This window comes from Eretmochelys imbricata, chromosome 5 (genome assembly GCF_965152235.1).
Source record: "Eretmochelys imbricata isolate rEreImb1 chromosome 5, rEreImb1.hap1, whole genome shotgun sequence".
NCBI classification, from domain to species: Eukaryota; Metazoa; Chordata; order Testudines; family Cheloniidae; genus Eretmochelys; species Eretmochelys imbricata.
In genome coordinates this window covers 1,966,263-1,982,038 of record NC_135576.1, presented here as the reverse complement: position 1 = coordinate 1,982,038, position 15,776 = coordinate 1,966,263, and the positions used below count along the sequence as shown (strand labels likewise).

The 15,776-nt window shown below is 46.5% G+C and overlaps 1 protein-coding gene across 3 annotated transcripts in view; it reads left to right on the top strand.

Annotated features, from left to right (window-relative positions):
• UNC13B (unc-13 homolog B) overlaps positions 1-12,447 on the top strand; it is a 393,995-nt gene extending 381,548 nt beyond the window's left edge. For 2 of the 3 annotated variants that reach the window (XM_077816578.1, XM_077816577.1), the window contains exons 28-32: positions 385-532; positions 4,817-4,873; positions 7,602-7,694; positions 9,395-9,554; positions 10,529-12,447. In XM_077816578.1, coding sequence (XP_077672704.1) covers positions 385-532; positions 4,817-4,873; positions 7,602-7,694; positions 9,395-9,554; positions 10,529-10,814 — 744 coding nt within the window. In that variant the 3' untranslated portion in view covers positions 10,815-12,447. The remainder of the gene's footprint in view (positions 1-384; positions 533-4,816; positions 4,874-7,601; positions 7,695-9,394; positions 9,555-10,528) is intronic. The other variant, XM_077816579.1, reaches the window with a different exon arrangement.
• Positions 12,448-15,776: the final 3,329 nt, after the last annotated feature.

Genomic DNA, 15,776 nt, shown 5'->3' with positions numbered 1-15,776 from the left:
TGAGTGACACTCCCCGGACGCTGTTCTGGAATGGATAGTACCTGGCACATAGCTCAGTGAATGATCAGCAATAAGGCACCAGAATGACTCAGGGCTACCAAGTATGTTGCATAAACCCACTTCTGAAGAGGTGCCTAGTTCAACACCTACATGGCACTCAGGTCAATAGTACGATGGAGCCAGCATATTTAAGGGTTGTGTGTGCTTGCAGAGTCAGGGTCTGACAGGGATGGGAGAGCTGTTGGGGTGAGGAATCAGCCACTGCTGCAAAAAAGGCTTCACGAAGGTTTCCGCTCCCTCTGCTTTTGGAGGGGCTGCCAGCAGCTTGTCCATTGCTGGTGGTGGTTTCCCTTTTACGTTGTTGCTTTTGCTCTTTGCTCTTAGCAATATTTCCATGCTGGTGGGAATGGCCTAAAGAAAACCTTCTTGGAGAAGAGCCCAGACCTGCAGTCGCTCCGCTATGCGCTGTCCCTCTACACTCAGACCACGGACACTCTCATCAAAACCTTTGTCCAGACACAGACAGCTCAGGGTAAGGCTCTCTTTTGTCATCAGGTGGGTTGACTAAAGCTCTCCAGTGTGATGTTAATTGCCATGGCTTGCACTACTGGTTTGCAGCGTCTTTGGCAGTCACACTCCTGGAAACATGACAGTTTCAGAGCTTCTATTTGCTGGGGTTTTCCTGCTCAACATTTATATCTTGAGGGAACAGAAATATGTGCAAATTTAACTCTTGGAGGTTTTCTTGCCTGACGCTAATTTCACAGCCAAGCTCCTGGCATGAATGTTGGTAAGTGATTGGGGGGAAGTGATTTGGAGTTATTGTACAGGGAATTGTACTGTTTTTGGAGGAAAAAGAAAAGGAGTACTTGTGGCACCTTAGAGACTAACCAATTTATTTGAGCATGAGCTTTCATGAGCTGTAGCTCAGGAAAGCTCATGCTCAAATAAATTGGTTAGTCTCTAAGGTGCCACAAGTCCTCCTGTTCTTTTTGTCTAGATTATTACGTATTTTCATTGCTGGAGGGAAAGACGCAGCAGTAGGACAAGTTATTTACTACGCTGCTGTGATGGCCCCCGAGAGTTCTGTGGAAGCCAGGGTAACACTGCCACATTGCCACCCCAATACTAATGTGGCTAATGATTTGTTGCTGTGGATCTCACAGCTGTTCAGAAGCAGTGGTCTCCTCGTTTCTGCACAGAATAGTATCAGTCCATAGCCAGAGGACGTTCATTGGCCACCTGTGTGGTTTTGTGATTCTTGCTCATCCCTGGAGAAGCACATGAAAACCAACGTAACTAAGCCTAGGCTAAGATAATATCTTAAGGTTATAACCTAAGATTTCAGGTTATACCCTGATTTAAATGCAGCCTGTGGGGTGGGACCTCTCATTCCAATGTTGCTAATAAAAGAAAGTGACGGCTAAAGCCGTGAGAGTCAGACCTGCCTGGGATCTCCATACAGTCCCCACGCTGCAAGCTGTCCCAAAGCACAAACAATGCAAGAAACTCTGGGGGGGGTCCCTTGCAGTCTCACCACTAATAGTCCAGTCCTCCCTGCATGCACCAGTCCTCCAGCAGCCTGGGGTCCCCCAAATCATAACATCTGTGCTCTCATGCTGCCCTGACTCTGCCAGCATGACTCTGCTACCAAGTGTGGGACTGGAATGGAGAAGTGGAAGAAGCTCTTCTAAAACATCTTGTTCGCTGCTGTATGGAAGGCGCTAGTCAAAATCTGAATTTTAGAGTATCCGCCTCTCTCTGCTTGGAGAAGTTGATGGCAAAGAGGCAGAAACAAGAATCCTTTTAAAGTCAAATAAAGTGTCCTTCAGGCAGCGTTCTGTGGGACTGAAACGCACAAACTTACAACAAACACCCTTTCTTTTGAGATCTAGAACAGTGGCTCTCAACCATTCCAGACTACTGTATTCCTTTCAGGAGTCTGATTTGCCTTGCATACCCTCAAGTTTCACCTCACTTAAAGACTACTTGCTTACAAAATCAGACATAAAAATACAAAAGTGTCACAGCCCACTATTCGTGAAAAATTGCTGACTTTCTCATTTTACCATATAATTACAAAATAAATCAATTGGAATATAAATATTGTACTTACATTTCCGTGTATCGCATAGAGAGCAGTCTAACCAAGTCATTGTATGGTTTCAGAGTAGCCACCGTGTTAGTCTGTATTCACACAAAATGAATGCATCTGATAAAGTGAGCTGTAGCTCACGAAAGCTTATGCTCAAATAAATTGGTTAGTCTCTAAGGTGCCACAAGTACTCCAAGTCATTGTATGAAATTTTAGTTTGTACTGACTTCACTAGTGTTTTTTTTACGTAGCCTGTTGTAAAACTAGATCAATATCTAGATGATTTGATGTACCCCGGGAAGGCCTCTCCATACTCCCAGGGATACACATACCCCGGTTGAGAACCACTGATCTAGAAACACAATGCATGTAAATGTTTCAAAGTTACCTAAAGGATCATGCTACTATCATCAACAAGGAAAACACTCCTGAAGCTTTCAGAGTAACAGCCGTGTTAGTCTGTATTCGCAAAAAGAAAAGGAGGACTTGTGGCACCTTAGAGACTAACCAATTTATTTGAGCATGAGCTTTCGTGAGCTACAGCTCACTTCATCGGATGCATACCGTGGAAACTGCAGCAGACTTTATATACACACAGAGATCATGAAACAATACCTCCTCCCACCCCACTCTCCTGCTGGTAATAGCTTATCTAAAGTGATCATCAAGTTGGGCCATTTCCAGCACAAATCCAGGTTTTCTCACCCTCCACCCCACCCACACACAAACTCTCTCTCCTTCTGGTGATAGCCCATCCAAAGTGACAACTCTCTTCACAATGTGCATGATAATCAAGGTGGGCCATTTCCTGCACAAATCCAGGTTCTCTCACCCCCTCACTCCCCTCCAAAAACCACACACACAAACTCACTCTCCTGCTGGTAATAGCTCATCCAAAGTGACCACTCTCCCTACAATGTGCATGGTAATCAAGGTGGGCCATGTCCAGCACAAATCCAGTCTTTCTCACCGCGCCCCCCCCCCCGAAGCTGTATCTTTGCAAAGCAACGTTGACATCTGGTGGCCAGACAGAGTAAGCACAAGATGCCTTCCACGATGAACTCCAGTGAACAAAATCTTCCAGATGCTGGAGTGAGGGAAATGAGAAGGGACCCATCTTGTTATTAGGTACCCATACTTATGGTAGAGTCAGTTTTGTGGCTCTGTCAGAGCAAAGCACTTCCCAGTCCAACAAGATGTATAACATAGCTGCAAGTTTTGGCTGGACATATTCCTGGAGGTTTCCTCACATGACATAATGTTTAATCCCTGGAGACTCCCGGACAATCCTGGAGGGTTTTCAACCCTAAAAATGAACCAAGCTCCTAAATCCTTCTGATTTTGCATTTTGTCTACTTTAGCATAGCTTTTCACTACTGATGCCCTCATCCGTGCCACATGAAAGCAGTAGACTTAACTAGGTCTTATGCCCTGCACATTGTCTGGATATTCCAGGCTGTGGGATTCCGCATTGTCATACCACACTCAGTTATGCTGACCTGCAATGTTCTGGCTGCACTGATGTGGTGTTAATACAAGAGGAAAGGGACATTCAACTAACGGAAAAGTGGCAAATTCAAAACTGATGTAAGAAAATACTATTTCACACAGTGCAGTGTTAGCCTGTGGAATTCGCTGCCACAAGATATTGAGGCCATGTGTGTAACAGGATTGAAAAAAAGATTAGATATTTGTGTAGATAACAAAAATGTCCAGAGCGGTTACAGGAAATATTGTTTTGAAAGGGGCTTGAGAGGGATATAAACCACCAGCTTCAGAACACAAGCTAAATGCACTACGGGGGGGTTAGGAGGAAACTTTCTCTCAGTGAAGTTATCCCATAACTGGCGGCTGTGAGGTCACTTCTCTGAAGCACGGTTGGAGATGGGACTCTGGACTAGGTGGAGCACTGGGCTAATTCAGTCTGGCAGTCCCCATATTGCTGTGTACTGTACCCTAGAGAGTTCTCCAGGTGGGGAGCCCTTGAGGACTTTGGGGGAGGGTTTGAGCCAGGCCTTCTGATGACCGATTTTTCGTAGCAGCATTGAAGAAGCTGTGAACTGAGTCCTCTTTGGCTACAGTTCAGTTCCGGGCCCTGTGCTGGGATTGGACCTTGCAAACATATCTGAATAGCCCCCGACTATAGAATGATTTGGAGAACTTGGGCAGGCATCTGGGGGGCAGGGGGAACAGCACCGGTGTTTAGGGCTGATTCCTGCTTTACAGAGTTCTCTCCAGCTGGGGTTTCCTCTCACGTTCTTCAGGCCTCCCATAGGCTTGTAGTAGGGAATGGCTGAAAAAAGTCAGTGCTGTGCTCCTGTAACTCTGTGAGTGAGGCGTCTGCTGCACCACCGAACGGCCGTGCATGGCAGCCGCTGAGGCACTCCAGCCCCCTCTGACTGCAAGGGCTTCGAGAGCACAAAGCTATCAGACTTCCAAGCTAGAACGTTTGAGGATCAGAGCTCTCAGTGTACTTCTCCCAGCAGCAAGATTCATGCCCTCGCAATGCTAACCCAAACGGACTCCCTGGCTTGTACAAACAGCATCGCTTTCCAACCCTGTGTTGGTGCAGCAGAGCGAAGGGTATATTAGTCTATTAAGAGCGAGAATATTTGACTTCCTTGAGTTGTATTTGTCTAAGTGTCACCGCTGACTGCATTGTAATTCACACTCTTTTCTCTTTGTCCTGCCTGCTCCTTGCCTTTTGAATTCATGACTCAGTGCATGATGGGAAAGGTATTAGGTTTACCGCTAATGAGGACGTTCTTCCTGATAAGGGTATGTTCAAGACTAATGCTGTTACCATAACAACATTAGCCAGCTGCAAACTTCCCTTGCTTTTGGAAACCCGTTCCAGAGACCTGCCTCCTTGTAGCTCCCCCTAGAACCTAACCCCTTGTGGACTGCTTCCACCCTACAGAGAGCAGCGCCGCGGACTGTGGGACTGACTGCTTGAGCTTGAGATTAATTCAAGGGAATGTGCATTCTGTTCTGACGATAAAGGGTTAATAAACAGTCTTTGCCAGATGCTACAGGCTGTCCTTACCCTCTGCTATGCACCACCTATGGCCGTGTGGTCACTACTAGATGTGCACGCTCATGCTGCTGAGGCAGGTTCTTCATGGTACGTGGTAATGTGCGATACGTACGCGAGGGTAGGGCTCAGCGGAAGTATTTGACTTCGAGGGGGAGCTAGAAGTCCTGCCACTCGCTCGAATCTTGCTGGGTTTCAGCTCTCCAATTTTTGTATGTTGCCCAAAGCTTTTGGGTTTTGTTTTTTAAGTGAAAACATATCTGTAACGTGTTGCACTTGTGATCTCAGTGTACAGCCCTCACTCGCACATATCACAAATCTAGCAAGATTTCCATGCCCAAGTTTTAATTGTCACCACCACCAAGAAATTAGTAAGTGGTGTAGAATGTTTATGCCTATTTGCCATCTACAGATATTCCCAGCCCTCTGTGTATAAGAGCACTTCAGATAAGAAAGCAGGATCTTCTTATAAAAAGCAACAGAGTTAAGATAGACAAGCCCCAAACTGAATCAGCTTTAAAATTAATGGGCCAGATTCTGCTCTCACCAGTGTAAGTCAGGAAGTGGCTCCTTCAGAGTCTGTCAGGTTACACTGGGGTAAATGCAATGCAGATCAGGCCCAATGTAATTTTGGTAAAACACGGTGCATGCTCCCCAAAACAAGGGCCATAACATTGAAAAATGCCAGCTTCATTACTGGATAGCTTGCAGCACAGCTCCGTGCCTTGGGTTTCTTCCAAAGCAGAGTCATGCATGTCACTCAGTTCCTGTACTCTGAACATTCTCTCGGTTTTTGTGGGCAGGAAGGGCATTGAAATATACAAAGTCCCTGAAGTGCCTGGAGGGCAGTTTTCTTTGTGGTTTTTCTATATATGTAGAGAAAGAAGCCAGGTTACTGGCATTTTTATCGATATATATCAATAAAAATGCCAGTAACCTGGCTACTCAACAGAACAATGCTGGAAGAGAGTGAAGGAGCAATACATGCCAACAAACCAAGGCAGGGGCTAAAATTAGACCCTCCCCCCCAACCTTGATAGAGTGTTTACATTCTGTTCCTTCCTCTCTGTACTTAGTCATTTTCTACTAGTGCACGGTCTGGTGATTGGGAGAAGATACATTCAAGAAAACCCACTCAGCCTCTTCATAACTTAAACGAGTGTTTAGAGCTCCCAGGGCATGATAAATAAATTAGAGCCTTCAGGTGCACTCCCCAAAAAATCAGTTACGGTTCAAGATGCATGAACGTATGTCAAGGTGCCTTGGTCCCTATGCACTCACTGCCTGGGCCGTGCCGTACGCACGTCAGGAAATGGCCTACATTTGTTTACATCCTCCTCTTTTAAAATGACTGGGTGATTGCTGCCTACAGAATACCCTTCAGGCATGTGAATTCAGTCATACATTAGAGCACTGTTTCTCAACCCTTTTGTGCTGGTGACCCCCTTTGGACTTAAAAAAATGGTGACCCCCCCTCCCTTAAGCTTGGGGGCTCAGGCTTCAGCCCGGTTCAGGGCTGAAACATGTAAATTAGCTTTGTGGGGCCCCAGGCAAGTTGCCCTGCTTCTCACCCCTAACACCAGCCCTGCTTGCAACCCCCATAATCCCTCTTGTGACCCCCAGGTTGAGAAACACTGCATTAGAGCATTGAACCAAATTTTTTTTTCAGTGCTCTCTTTCAAATTTTGTCCTGAATTTCACTCAAACACAACATAGCATGAGAATTTTAAAGCTCATTTGACATCTGTCCCTTCCCCGGGCCTGTTCTATTAAAACATGCTACCTTTTCCTTTATGAAACTACTCACTGGCTAACTGAAAAAGTAGAGTTTCCAAGCAGCTTGTGAACTCTTAACTTTCCTCATAGTCTTATATGGCTCATAATGGTCTGAAGGGACTCCTCTCTTCCTTGGGGGATGGAGGCAATGGGAATCGTAGCTTTTATCCAGTGTGGAGGTACAGAACGCTGTTTGGAAGACTGGACATGTACTTTGGCTCAGAGCAAATTTAGTATCAATCCTATGTCCTTATCCCTTGTTTCCAAACCTTCCCCCCTCTGTTTTCACTAGTTCTGTTTGCATGGAGGGAAAATGGTGCTTGACCCGGGTCACAGGAATGCCTGCATGTGTGCAGTATCTTGGTAGGAACTCATGAGCAGATGCTCTCTGTTGGGATCCATTGTAGTTTTCAAGGCACTTCAACAACCATGCTTTAATCCTTCGTAGTGTGAAATCTTTGCAGTATAATTACTTTTATAATCTGTTCCCAAAAGTTGTAATGTATGTGGTGTGTGTTTGGCCTACAAATGTGATGTTGGATCGACCTTTGAATTAACATCAAACTAGAAGGGTCTGCAAGGAAGCTGGTTAGATGGGGTAACTTACTGCAAATGGGGTATTGCCTTGCTGAGCGCATAAGCTGAAGCTGGGTGCCAATAAACTAATCTTTCGGTGTTTGTCAATCTCTGCATCAGGTTCTGGTGTGGATGATCCCGTGGGTGAAGTGTCCATACAGATCGACCTGTATACGCACCCAGGAACTGGTGAACACAAGGTCACAGTGAAAGGTATAGTAAAGCAGGAAGCTTTGTATATAGCCGCTCAAGCATTGCGGGTGCTAACCTCTGCCCAGCAGGAATGAACTGGTACTACTGGACTGCAGTGCCCATGCTGTAGGCTGGCATAGATCAGTGTATCTGATTTTGTCCAGTCTGTGGGTAGAATTAACAATTGTACTAAACAAAGAACAAAACTGGGCTCCCATCTGGCCTAGCCAGAGAAACAGCATCATGATGGCAGTGTGTCCAAGCTCACCCAGTCACCTGGTGATCCATAGTTCTCTCCTTTTTGAAAGTAATTTTGTGGAACACATTCAAGTCAAATACATGGCTCTCATCAGGCCTGCAGATATCCCACCATACTGCGGTGCTGTGCACAGCAAGGCATAAAATAACATTTGTTAAGGAACCATTCCATTCACTGAGCCACCAGAGAGCAAAGTCTGTCCACGTTCAGGACTAAGCCAAAAATCCCTGATGACCAAATGGGCTACCTCTTCCTCCTCCCTCTCCAGGGCTCCTTCTTAGCCCCGGCCTACATGGGCGGGGGTGGTATTGACCTAAGATACGTAAGTTCAGCTACACTATTCACGTAGCTGAAGTCGGCGTATTTTAGGTCGACTTACCTGGCTGTGAGGACGGCGGCGAGTCGACCGCTGCCGCTCCCCCGTCGACTCCACTTCCGCCTCTCGTGAGCTGGAGTTCCGGAGTTGATGGGGAGTGTGTTTGGGGATCGATTTTATCACGTCTAGACGAGACACGATAAATTGATTCTCAATAGATCGATCACTACCCGCCGATCCGGGTTACTTTCTCGTGAGCCTATGTTTGCTGCCTTTAATTTGTTTTCTTTATTTCTTCAAATGTACAAAAGTCTCTCTAAGGCCCCCATTCCACAGAGTAAAACCCACACTGTAACAGTGGGGTTCCCTACACATAAATGTCCACCACCTCTCCGCACAAAGGCCTGGGGGAAAAGGTGAGTTTTACAGTGTGTCTAGAGAGCCAACAGATTTGGCCTCTGGTGGCTGGGTCTGGAGGAAGATCTCTAAGGCTGAGAACCCGTCGCAGAGAAAACCTTGCCAGAAGCTGCAGCTCATGTGGCTTGCCACTAGCCATAGTATCAGAGCACTTTCTTTTCCCCGAGTGACGACTCAAACTCATCCCACATAGGACTCCGTGTTACACCAATTAGAGAAGTGACGGTAAGAAGGGAATCGTCTTGTTTATAAAAATCAAGAGACCCAAGTGTGTCTGCTCTCCCCAGCTAAATTCAAGGAGATAGACACTTCAGTGGGAGGCTTGCCCACATTTGGAATGGCAATGGGGAGCTGCAGATCAGCATTAAGGTGCACCGTCAGAGCTGTGTGCCTCAAACTGGCTGCCTGCCTGCCTTCTGCCGATTGCAACTATTACCAGCCTCTTGCTTTCCTGAGTACGGAATTCCCTCCACAGAACTTTAAATCATGAATAAAAAACATGTAATTTGTTCAGTAAAATAATATATCCCAGCCCCATGTGAGTTCAGGACTGATCTCTTTCAGATCAGAGCCTCTGAACTGTGAAATAAGATCAGCTGGGAAGCCTTTAACCAGAGGAGTTGTTTTGTGTGATCTTTGTGGATAGCTCAGCATTAAAATCTGCCTAGAGCAGTTTGAACAGATGAACCTTTCTACAGAGGAGCCTCTGATTTTCTCTCTCTTGTCTAGTTGTGGCAGCCAATGACCTGAAATGGCAAACATCCGGCATGTTCCGCCCGTTTGTTGAAGTCACTATGATTGGACCTCATCAAAGTGACAAGAAAAGAAAGTTCACAACCAAATCAAAGAGCAACAACTGGGCACCCAAATACAACGAAACCTTTCACTTGTGAGTATGAAAGAGAGGCTGAGGGTCTGCCTTGGGAAGCACATGCAGAGCACAGATCACATGTCGCTGCTACGTGCAATAGAATGACCTGTTGGTGTCAGTAAGGTAACCGGAAGCAGCAGGTGCGTCTTAGTCAGGTCCAGTATTTTGGCATGAGGAACCAATTCATCATGACAGTGCTGAACGGCGGCTGCTGCTGGAACACTGATTTCAGGGACAGATGTATACAATTCATGGCTCATGTAAAGAGCATCTGTCCGTTACCTTCAGACATGCATATTGTGTGTGTTGCTGCACATCAGCCTGCTTTATGAGGATCCCTTATTTTAATGAGTCATCGCTTTTGTTGGTAGAGTTAAGGCTGAAATTTCCTCATGTGATAGCAAAAGTCTTCCCATTAGTTTCCTCTCACCATCACTGAACAGGGGCCTCCTCTCTCCAAAATGTCAAGTTGTGAGAGTCTCAACAAAAACAATAGTTTAAAAGAGTCTGACTAAAAATCCCTTCTCTCCGTAGCTCAAATTTTGCTCTCTTGACTCTTGTGACATCATCATTTTACTAGTTCTCCAGTTATCATAGAGTACTCCACGCTAAACAGGACCTGAATTTCTAATATGAAAAACAAGCAAAAAGGTGAAAAATGGAAGTCAGGTTGTCTTAATCCCTCATAAAGAAACAAAGAATGGCCCCTTTTGTTTTCTTCGTAAAACACCTTTACGGTGTTCTGCTTTGATGAAGATTTTCTTTGGAAGTGAAGTTTCTATGGCAGGCTCAGAGCCCTAAAATGTGCCCAGGGTGATGGCACATTCCTGTTGTGACAGCTCTGGGAGTTGTTCCCCATGTAATTGCCATGACTCTCACTAAATAAATGTGACTGTATAACATTTTTAACAGGATTCCCTTGTTGCAAGGGGATCTAAGGAGACAGTGTGCTTCCTGCTTTAATTTGAGTAATTTGTGCCTGTCATTTTCAGCATATTGGGGAATGAAGACGGCCCAGATGCCTATGAGCTCCAAGTCTGTGTGAAGGATTACTGCTTTGCTCGGGAAGATCGGGTCCTGGGGATAGCTGTGATGCAGCTCAGAGATATAGCGGACAAAGGAAGCTGTGCTTGCTGGTGCCCACTAGGGCGTAGGATTCACATGGACGAGACGGGGCTCACGGTCCTGAGGATTCTTTCTCAACGAACCAATGATGAAGTGGCCAGAGAGTTTGTAAAGTTGAAATCTGAGTCCCGCTCCACGGAAGAAGGCACCTGAACTGAGCTCTGAACATTCCCCCTCTCGTTTTCCTTGTGCCAATATGTGCAAGTGTTCAACCATTTTCTTTTCTTAATTACAAAAAGGTTTTCAGTTAGTCTGTGTTCGCTCCAATGGTGCACGGGGCGTGCAGGAAACAAGTCCACCAATCTGATGTGAATTATTTATTTTTAGTGGCTGGGTAAGGCATCCTAGAGAACGAGACACACACTTTTTAGTTCAGATGCAAATTGTGCTTTGTACAAAATGGTTGTCCGTCTGGGCTGGGCACGCTGGGTGGTGTGGAGATTGAGCGCTGTGATTTGATCCTCTGGAATTGGCAGACATGAAATGTCTGCAGAATCAAACCATGAAAGAAACCACTCAAATGTGCTGGGAGGAGAACGCTGCTTTTGGCTGCTGGGAAAGCGCGGTTGTGCCCCTTACTGCCAAAGGAGGTTCTTGTGTCGAGAGTGCCAGTACATTCCCACGTGACATGCGGGCACCCCAGCGTCAACTTCAGAAACGCGGCTTGTTTTTTAGACGCTGCAGCTAGAGTGAAGTCTGACCAAGATGGTGCTGTCATGAGCAGAGTCAGCACAAGCCAGTCAAGAGCCCGGGCGCCCAAGCCTTTGCCCAACTGAGAGCTGCAGAGACAGCTAACCAGGAGCAGACCACCGCTGAGCACGCTGTCACTAGTTGGTGCAGCCGAATCGCTGTGAACTGAGGGCTCTTGCAGGCTGCTAGATTCCACGAGCCATACTCTGAGCACCTCTGTCCCATGGAGCAAGCACTATGGTGATGACACATTCAATGGCTGCTCTGTTGTGTTTAACTTCAGCACTGTACTATTATTAGGTTTTTGACATGTAGCAAACACGGGGGGTGGATTTGAGTTGGTGGTTCAATATTTACAAGATTTCAACTGCATTTGTTTCCATGGGGTAGCTGAGGATTCCTTGCTATGTACCCTGATGCAATGGCCTGTCTGGGCCAGATACAGCATGTGCTCATCAGAAAGAACTCTGTCCATTCACACAGGCTGGGTGGGGAGGGATCTCTCTTGATCATGAGCTTGCTGTTGGCCATGCAGAGGATGGTTTGCATAAGTATGACTGTCCGTCATTTTGTGAATTCATGTCACCATGGGAAATATTTTTGCACTAGATAAAAGGCGTGTCCAATTTGTTTCTTGTAAAAGGAGAAGTCCTGAGCAAAGATGATTACTGCATTGCCTTTTAACATATTTCTTAGGTTGGGAGACAAAGATTAGGATTTGTACTTGAGACTTCTTTTCATTCCTGTTTGCAGCCAAGTGAGCACTGTCACACTCTGAAAACGGAAGGTGGAACAAGCCAATCCTGGCACATAATGTACTGTAACACTGTCAATAAAGTCAAGGACTGCATATTGGGTGATTTCTTTTGTATTTTATTTTCTATTTTTCTCGGACATTTGTACAGCTGTATGATATGAATCTTGTACTTCACAGGCCTGCTTGTAGAATTCTCAGAGACTGCATATCTGCTTTGTTATTGTCTATAGATGTACTATAATAATGATCTTCAAAACTCCAAGCTATTGTTATGATTTTTAATCATTGTCTGTGCCATTGTTTTAGGAAATGATAGTACAGTCTTTAATAAATTATCGTTTAGCAGCGGTCACTTCTATGCTTTTTGCCTATGACTCAGCCTGTTCAAAACTCATAGTCTCTTTGGTGCTGCGAGTTCTCCACAAGGATATGAACTGTAATTGGTAAATCCTGAGCAAGGTGGAGAGATGCTCAGGACTGAAGGGGATAGGAGAGGCTGTATGAGATTTTTCCTCTGTTTATGATGTTTGAAACACAGTTCAGTTGAGTGCTCCGTGTTGTTTCACTTGTGTTATACAATGTGGGTGTCCTCACAGAGACCACTTACCTGATTTGTATCCCCTGGCTGCTTTACTCGCCTGTCTGTTCTCTGGAACCTTGAAGGACCAGATCAGTGTAGCTACTGTGACTGTATCAGGCAATGGGATCTGGCCTGCTGGAGGTTGAATTTTCCCAGCTATCTAAGGCTCTCTACGCCGTGCTGGCAAGCTGTGATGTGCATTCATTTGTTTTCCATCTGTTTTCCCTCTGGAGTAATAGCTGCACACACCGTGTAGAGGGCCAACTATTCAAAATAAAAATGGAGGAGAAAACTGCTCCCCCGGGCCTGATTGATCCTTCTGTTAGGCAGCCTCAGTGGAATCACCTTAACCGCTTCCAGATTTACCAGAACAAAGCCCAGACAATGAAAGTCAGCACTCATCAGTGTGCTGAGAGAAGGGAGAAGCATTCGAGTGATTTGCAAACTCGTCTTCAGTTACTCTGTGCGACTAATCACATCACTCTGTGTCACTCTGGTGTTGTTTCACAGTCTGACTATTTGGAGTGTACTAACTAGTGCTAACTGTTGCAGTGAAGACAAGCCCAGAGTGACTGGATGAGCAGCTGCTGTGTTGTGCTAACCCAGGCTTTAGCTTGCAGCTGTGTCCCCACTACATTAAGTGTCAGCACCACTTGATCTTCAGCCTTTCCCAGACGGGCCAGCTCAAGTTTTTAAAGTGCCACTTACCTTGACCTACACATAGAATCGTAGGACTGGCAGGGATCTCGAGGGGTCGTCCAGTCCCCTGCACTCATCGCAGGACTAAGTATTATCTAGACTAAGCAGTTCTCAAATTTTGGGTGAGGATCCCAAAGTGGGTCATGACCCCATTTTAAAGGGGTCACCAGGGCTGGCATTAGACTTGTTGGGGCCCAGGGCCAAAGCCCAAGGCGTTCAGCCCTGGGTCGTGGGGGCTCAGGTTACAGGCCTCCTGCCTAGGGTTTGAAGCCCTTTGGCTTTGGGCTCCCTCCCCCAACCCCACCCACCCAAGGCAGTGGGGCATGGGCTTTGACTTTGCCCCCGCCTGGGACGGTGGGGCTCGGGCAGGCTCAGGCTTCGGTCCCCCTCCTGGGGTTGTGGAGTAATTGTCCGAAGGGGGTCGCGGTGCAATGAAGTTTGAGAACCCCTGATTCTAGACCAGTGGTTTTCAAACTGCGGGTTGCGATCTAGTAGTGGGTCGCAGAATGTCAGGCAGTGGGTCACGGCAGCTCTGGTCGCAGGCATCAATAGTTTTCTTCAACTGGGTCGCCAGAAAACATGTTTAAAAACCACTGATCTAGACTGTCCCTGACAGGTGTTTGTCCAACCTGCTCTTAGAAATCCCCAATGATGGAGATTCCACCACCTCCCTAGGCAATTTATTCCAGTGCTGAACCACCCTGACAGTTAGGAAGTTTTTCCTAATGTCCAACCTAAACCGCCCTTGCTGAAATTTAAGCCCATTGCTTCTTGTCCTAGCCTCAAAGGTTAAGGAGAACAGTTTACTCCCTCCTCCTTGTAAACAACCCTTTATGTACTTGAAAACTGTTATCATGTCCCCTCTCAGCCTTCTCTTCTCCAGACTAAACAAACCAACTTTTTCAATCTTCCCTCATAGGTCATGTTTTCTAGACTTTCATCATTTTTGTTACTCTTCTCTGGACTTCCTCCAGTTTGTCCACATCTTTCCTGAAATGTGGCACCCAGAACTGGACACAAGACTCCAGCTGAGGCCTAATCAGTGCAGAGGAGAGTGGAAGAATTACTTCTCCTGTCTTGCTTACAACACTCCTGCTAATACGTCCCAGAATGAGGTTTTCTTTTTTTGCAACAACATCACACTGTAGACTCATGTGACAGACCCAGACCAATGGGGTACAGGAGTCTGGTAGAAGGGAAATACACTGGCCACTGGATGAATAGTTTTCTGTTCCCTGAGTGACCAGAGCAGGGGCTGCACTAGAGCAATCAGGAACCCGCTAGATCAATTATGGCAGGTAGACTAATCAGGACACCTGGTTTAAAAGGACCTCCCATCAGTTAGTGGAGGGGTGCAAGGAGCAGGGAGTGAGAAGGCATGCTGCTGGAGGGCTGAGGAGTACAAGCGTGATCAGGCTTCAGGAGGAAGATCCTGCTGTGAGGATACAGAAGGTGCTGGGGGGAGGCCATGGGGAAGTAGCCTGGGGAATTGTAGCTGTCACGCAGCTGATGCAAGAGACATTGTAGACAGCTGCTATCCACAGGGCCCTGGGCTGGAACCCGGTGTAGAGGGCGGGCCCGGGTTCCCCCCATCCCCCCAACTCCTCATCGGACACAGGAGGAGTTGACCTGGTCTGTGAGCAACACTAGAAGGAAAGGTCTCATTTGGAAAATATCTGGCCTGTCCCCGACCCGCTAGGTGGATCAGCAGAGACTGTGGAGATTGGTCTCCATTTCCCCCATGCTGGCCAGCGATGAGGTTAGCTGAGTGAACGGCAGGTTTGAGCCTCTAGCAGAAGCAGCCAAACTGAGGGCTGCTGTGAACATCTGAGGCGACCAAATCCACCAAAAAGCGCAGGACCCACCAAGGCAGAGGAGGAACTTCGTCACACTCATATTTAGCTTGTGATCCACGATAACCCCCAGATCCCTTTCCGCGGTGCTCCTTCCTAGGCTGTCATTTCCCATTTTGTGTGTGTGTAACTGATTGTTCCTTCCTAAGTGGAGTACTTTGCATTTGTCCTTATTGAATTTCATCCTATTTACTTCAGACCATTTCTCCAGTTTGTCCAGGTCATTTTGAATTTTAATCCTGTTCTCCAAAACACTTCCAACTTCTCCCAGCTTGGTATCGTCGCAAACTTTGTAAGTGTACTCTGTATGCCATTATCTAAATCATTGATGAAGATATTGAACAGAACCAGACCCAGAACCAGTCCCTGTGGGACCCCACTCATTATGCTCTTCCAGCATGACTGTGAACCACTGATAACTACTATTAGGGTGACCAGATCGGGACAGCCCCAATTTTGGGGTCTTTTTCTTATATAGGCTCCTATTACCCCCCCCACCCCAGTCCCGATTTTTCACATTTGCTGTCTGGTCACCC